Source organism: Gossypium hirsutum, chromosome D12 (genome assembly GCF_007990345.1).
Source record: "Gossypium hirsutum isolate 1008001.06 chromosome D12, Gossypium_hirsutum_v2.1, whole genome shotgun sequence".
Taxonomy (NCBI): Eukaryota; Viridiplantae; Streptophyta; class Magnoliopsida; order Malvales; family Malvaceae; genus Gossypium; species Gossypium hirsutum.
The window spans coordinates 59,853,556-59,860,704 of NC_053448.1; the positions used below are offsets into that span (position 1 = coordinate 59,853,556).

General features: G+C 28.2%; 1 protein-coding gene across 1 annotated transcript; it reads right to left on the reverse strand.

The window, feature by feature from the left end:
* Positions 1-1,744: 1,744 nt before the first annotated feature.
* LOC107947207 (probable lysophospholipase BODYGUARD 3) lies at positions 1,745-5,496 on the reverse strand. The gene is made up of 4 exons (XM_016881786.2): positions 4,352-5,496; positions 3,942-4,273; positions 3,657-3,856; positions 1,745-2,399 (listed from the first exon to the last, which is right to left on the reverse strand). Exons 1-4 carry the CDS (start codon positions 4,911-4,913, stop codon positions 2,069-2,071), a joined length of 1,425 nt encoding a protein of 474 aa, XP_016737275.1. The 5' UTR covers positions 4,914-5,496; the 3' UTR covers positions 1,745-2,068.
* Between the last annotated feature and the right edge of the window lie 1,653 nt (positions 5,497-7,149).

Below are 7,149 nucleotides of genomic sequence, written 5' to 3' on the forward strand. Positions count from 1 at the left end.
ATCTCTTTATTTGCTTTACACTCCTATGCTTCAATCTTTTAGTTTTTCACTATCCAAATTTTATTATTTGCAATTACGGAATCATTATTTGTGTATGGCCAAATGGTTGGCTAAGGTCCCCCAAATTTCTGAAACAATGATTAATATTCCCTTGAATCTTTTTGAAAAACCATAAATTTATTGAGTTTTGGGTTATCAAAATCACCATTTTGCATGTAAGTTTATCAAGATTTAATTATATGGGTTTAAATATAATTACATGTGTTTGAGGATCAAATTGATAGAAGTTATAAATGCGGAGGGTTAAATTTATTGAATTATTTAGGATTACAATGAAATTGATATGACTTATAAATATTGAGGACTTTCATTAAGCATTTAACGAAGAGTGACCAAAATAAAACTGGTCTAATATTAATAACTAAATTGAAAATATTGATAGTTGGATGGCCAAAACAAAAATATACTAATAATTGAGTGACTAATTCTATAATTTACCCTTATGGGATAAAAATTCACCACTACATTAATAATTTGGTTGACTGAAAATGCAGAAGACTCGAGAAAAAAGTATTGAAGCTGAAACCAATCCATTAAGAGAATGGAGGCAGAGGATGACGCGAATGCGAAAAGTTGGACAGCCGACGAGTTCCCCATATATTTTGAGACACGACAGCGACCACCCCAACCATACATCTGCTTTATCATGTTTAAATATTCCTCCCTTTATTTGTTCCTTTTATCCAATTTTATAAAACACCCTGTTGTTATAATAATGATATTAAAAATTCAATATTGTTAATTAAATTTTAGTTTTCACATAATAAATATAAGGGAAAAAAAAGAGCCCAAAAAATACAGAGACTATTAAACATATTCTTTAAAGATTTTGGATTGCATTTTAATTTTTTTGTTACTAGTAAATTAATTCTTATACATTAGATGAGTGAGAAAAATAACATTCAGTTAAATATGGTGTTTATGTATAAAGAATGATAATAATTTTAACCCTCAATTTTTACACATTTATTCAATTTGACCCCTACTCTTTTATTAAGAAATAAATTTAAAAATTTAAAAACTAATTAAGCTAAAAGATCGTAGCAAATTAAAATTTATTAAAAATCATAAAACCTATAAATAAAATTTTTATTGAAAAATAACAATACCGACTAGGAAAAAATAAAAATATTTATTATAATGATTTTCATGTCTTTCAATTAAAAATTAAATGGTTTAAACAACATTTTCAAAAGAAACTAGCATTGATCCCCGCTTTCGCTGGGGTTTAAATGGTAATATTATAGTTATAAAATTAATATATTATAAATTTTAAATGGGATCCGTCTCAAAATTATATACGAATTTTTTTTTTTATAATTTTATGCATAAAATTTTGATTTGATCTAATTCTAACAAATTATTAATAAAATTATTGATATAACATCATTTTATGTTTATATATTGCATACAAAAATAATTATATTTATCAAATATAAAAATAAATTGATATATTTATTTAAATATGTATGATTAAATCAAAATTAAAGGTTTATGTATACATTTGAACCTTAACAAAGTTTCATATGTATAATTACACCAAATCAAAATCAGTATATCAAATTAGACGGTAAATCAAAATTCATATGTAATTTTAAAAAAAAAAATTTAAATAGTGTATAAATTTTATATTATTTTATTTAGAAAGAAATCCAACGGATTTAATAAAAATTTTAATATGATAAGTGTGAACATGGGTATATTATTTATTTATAACAATTTAAAAAATATAAATATTGGTAGGTGTTTACTAGGACACTATGTTTCATCTTATAGAACCATAGATATGGTTACAATTAATTAAGCAATTTCCACAACATGTACACACCAAACCATCTCACATTGGTCTTAAGCAATTAACATAGAACGAAAAAGCCTGCCAATCTCATGTCATCTTTACGCAAATTTCACTGATTTTTTTCTTCTTCTTTTTTTTCGTGTTTTAATTTGGCCCATAAGCGAAAATAAATAAACATATAAATTCCAAACTAATTAAAAGGGCACTCTTTTAATGGCTTCTTGATGATCTATTCCAAATCTCCTCCAGTTCCCTAGCAAAGACCTTTTGTCTGCCGACAACAATGGTAATGTGGTCTTTGTTTTCGACAACCTTAACTCGAGCACGAGGGATTTTTCTTTGAACATTGAAGCTGCATTCGAGCGGGATTACTTCATCATCTTTGCCATGGAATATGTTGACATCGCACTTCATTCGGTCGCGAACGACGTCCAAGTAGCGGTCGAGTTTGGTGGAGGTGCCACAAATAATGTTGTGAAGTGTATGCCAGGCCGCGTTATGTGTGTGGCAGAAGAACCCTTCCATCAAGAATGTTCTCACCCTGAATAATAATAATAATAAGTATTTTGATAACAAAAAGAAATGCATTAAACTTCAAGGGATATGGTAGATGAAGGTCAGTATCAAAAAGCATAGCGATAAAGGAAATTGATACTGGTGAATTTATTACTAGACATTGAAAAATTTTACGTGACTATACCAATTTTTATGATCTAAAATATCTTTCTTTTTCAAGGTTGTTCTTCTTAGACCCTTAGTTCTTTTATACAAAATTATCAATAAAAAAGAGAACATAATTTATATAATAATAGTAACACAGGACCCAACTAAGTCCAATATAGAAATCTTATGTCAAGGATATAATTTATTTGGTAAAAGTGTAATACAATATAAATTTGATTGAAAAGAAAGTTATATGATTTTAATAGCTCTGTAGGAGTATTTAACAAAGGTTAATGCTTAGTTTAAGCTTGTTTCTCAAAAATGTTTTTAAGATTAAAAGTGTTTTTAGAGCCACAAGTAATAACTTGAAGTGGTTTTAAACTCAAAAACAAAAACGCTTTTAGAAACAAGGGACAATTTTAATCTTTATAAAATATTTTATATAATATTTATATTGGGTATGTAATTACTTTCCCATTAAAATTGGTTATATTTTAATATTTAAAATATAGTTTATATATTCTAATTAAATTTTATAAATAATTATTATTTATTGTTTTAAAAACTTTTAAAAATTATATTTCATATATTAAAATATTAACTACAAATTATAATAAATTATTTTTTATATTCTTACTAAAATCTCATAATATTAACTAATTTGAACATTATTTAAATACATATTTATTACTTAATGTCTAAAATGAACATTTTATTTCTCAAAAGTAATGCTAAACTAGCCTTAAGAGAATATAAGAAATCTATGGCTATCTGTATATATAGATGAATATATATTATAAGAAAAAATTTAAATTAATTGTTCTATTATTAAATGAATCTCTGCATTATTAAAAACAACAAAATAATACTAAATTTCAACTGAATTAACATTCAGAAAGATTTTTTAATTTTGATGATTGTGCCAAATTTCAACGGAAATACTTGGGGCGTACTTTCACATATATTTGAAAACAGAAAACAGAAGCCAAGGGTGGAAGTTGGACAGTCAAAGACGATTAAAAACATGAATTACCGTACGTACTGTATGGGGATAGTTGATTGTTGGTAGGGTTGACATGACTTAAGACTTGTGGAGGTGTTAGGAATTATTAGGATTGACGAAATTAAAGCTCACCTGTTTCTGGTGACAAGTTTGGTAAGAAATTCCCATAGCCGGTGGTTCTTGCATATGACCAGGCAAATCGTCCGGCTGATGTGCTCGTACCAGCATGCCAATGATGTACAAAATGCCATCACCGGCCACACTCGTCGGGGCGCTAATTTTCTCATTACATATTGTGTTGCTGCTTCACCCTTTGGCACCAAAAAGTATGGCTGCCAACATTTTTCATGCATATTAATTGCCAACTCTCTTTTTTTTTTAAACCTAAGATTGGTAAAAAGGGGAAAAGAAATTTACCGGTGTAAGTAGGGTTAAAGACTTGATGGAACCAGGGTGTTTTACAGCTAAAGCAAGGGCTAAGATACAGCCTAAAGAATGAGCCACAATGTGAAAAGATTTAACCTCGTATGCTTCCAGCACTGATTTTTCAATCATGCCCACATGTTCTCTTAAGGTGTAAAGTGAATCAGCTGGCTTTGGACTTCTCCCAAAACCCAAAAGATCAACAGCTAAGAACCTGTAAATTGATTTAGCAGTGTCTGAAAAGTTGGGAAATAAAGTTTCCGTCCAAAATGCTGATGATGAAATGAAGCCATGGATGAATATCACATCTTCTCGTGCTTTATTATCTGACAAATCACAAACAATTCTTGAGAAAAAGTGAAAATTTTAATGGTAATATCATAATATGATGAAATCATATATACCCTTTGGTCCCTGAGCCTTGACATAAAGTGTGTCTTTACTAGAAGATGTCCAAGAATTGCAAAATTTACAATCACAATCAGACCATGTAGGGATATGATGCAGTTGCCTACCGACCATCTTGCCTTGAAGCATTTCTACAATGATGGAGTTGATGGTAAATGTCGATCTCGTCGACCCTTTATTTGTCTTGGCGGTGCCGTCTAACTTGAACTTCTTCAGCTCGTTAACGGTGAGTTTCGAGACCTCGGCCACTAACGAAGGACGTGAATAAAGGGTATCCGATATGTCCTCCAGTTGCAACTTGCTTGAATTAAGGGAAACAATCTTGGATTCCCCTTGTTCGGAGACTAAGATCTTGCCGCTGCTAGTGATGGCCTCTTTAGCGGAGGAGCAATAACAAGGCCGCCACTCGGCTTCGATACAGAAATCAGCCACTTTGTAACCATAACATAAGATGAAATCAAGAAGGTCAAGAACAGAGAAGACAACGAAGCTCACAGTTTTATTCAAAACCCCTCCGATGAACTTTAAGACCGATCCCATTTTACACATTCCAGCCATTTTCAGAGAATCAAAAGTGTTGCAAGAACAATGTGAAGGCACTGATGGGGCTTTTGACAAGTAAAAATATTTGGGAAACAATTCAAAACTGTCTTAAAGCTGTAAACTTTTTCATCACTTCTTCTCTGTTTCACTCCTCCATCATATGCAAACTACACTGACATAAATAGAAAGCAAATGGCTGTATATATACGGGTTTTAGGTTAATCAATTTTCTGAAAATGGGTGCTGGAATACATTATACATATACAATAAAAAATAAACTAAAATAACCGTAAACACAAAACCATAGCACGACATAGTATTATCAATTTAAAATTTGATATAAATATATCATATTTTAAACACAAACCAATAATCACATGTAAGTCCACATTTTGTGTGATGAAATGGAAGCGTGTGGGAGAGCTTCTCTTAAAGGTTAATGATAGAGAAAGAGAGAAGAAAGGGTTGCCCAAATTTTGTTACAACAATTTGGCCAAGGAAGAAACTAAAAAAAAGGTGGGTGGTGGTTCAACCGAATGAAGGAAGAAATGTTACACTTCTTCTCACATTACCCTAAATTTAAAGACTTTTTTTTTGAGTTTTAATTTGGTTGTTTTTGTCAGTGCGAGAGAATATAAGTTTAAGCATGTTCAAGCGTGTTTTATCTTCTTATTTGAGGGTTGGGTTGAGATTATGGATAGTTCTAAGTAATGGTGAGCTTTTGATTGAATCAAGTGAAAAGTTTTCAAATTGAGTCATCTGAAATACTATTCGAGTCGAGTTGTTAAATTTATTCGAGTTAAATTAAAAAATTTCAACTTTTAAAATCAAATTAAATTTTACTCACTCCTACTTTTAAGAATTGAATAAAAAAATTATGTATTTATATATTATATATGTGTTTTTTTTTGTATATAATAATGATAATAATCAAATATTGATTTCTAAAGTTAATTATTTAAACGACAATTTCGCTTTTTTTACAACTTTTAAATATTGATTTCTTTTCATTCCACGTTCCTTTTTTGGATTTTAACTTTCAAATGTTAAATACAACTTTTAGAACTAAACGTAATCCTTTTCCTGTCTTTAAATATTAAAATTTTCTCTCGTACGTTGTTTTTCTTTCACTTTTTTCAACTTTTAAATGTTATCCCATGCTTTTATGGCAATTGAATCAATAAAATTTTAATTTTATTTAATTTGATAATTTTTTTACTTATTTTAATTTTATTATGTAAATTTTATTGCCTTCATCAATTTTGTACTTGCTCTAATTTAAACTCCTAATTAAGTTGGGGATACGAGTCAACCCGACATCAACTCGGTTAAGAAAAATACTAAAATATCATTTTGTATTTAAAACATTCATCAATTCTTGAAGTCGCTTATTGAATTGGTGTCATGAGTCAACCAGACACCAACTTGATTAGAAAAATTACTAAAATATTTTTTTTGTATTTAAAATAAGCTATATTATAAAAGGGTATTTTAATCTTTTTATTTGAATATATATATGTATATGGTAGGATTTGAACCCAGACAATCATAAATTTATCACTCAACCAAAACCTTAATTTATTTTTTTATACATTTTAATTTTATTGCGTACTCTTTATTACCTCTATCAATTGAATATATATTACTAATATTTTTTATTGAGCTGATGTCACAAATTAACTTAACATCAACTCAGGATTGATAATAACACCAGATAAACAATTGTATTCATGTATTTATGTGTTTAAATTTTATTTTACTCACAATTTAATTTATTTATTTTTCAATTTAATATCGTTCATATTTCATTTGTTATTATTAATTAGTTTCAAACCATATGTTTCACTATTTATTATATGTTATATTTTAAATATGTGATTTCCACGCAATGACAAGACCACCTTAAATATTGTGTGATCAATTAACCCACAATAATTCAAAAAAACTATTTTATAAAAAGGAAATTTAATTTATATAAGGAATAAATTGATTGCAGAAAAGATTGAATACAATTTATTTTATAAAATAAATATTTTTATATAAAAATAAATTAATCTCTTTCCAACCCATTAAAATTTAAAAATCCTTATTCTTTTTATTTTCTTTAAACATTTTTTATTTTTCATTTAAAATTTTCTTATTCTCATTCTAGAATTTCTACTCCATCTTTTAATACTTTTGAGTGAATCTCAATAATTTGGTAATAATTTTTTTTCGAGATTTATTAATTAATCGTTGAAAAGTTAAGGTA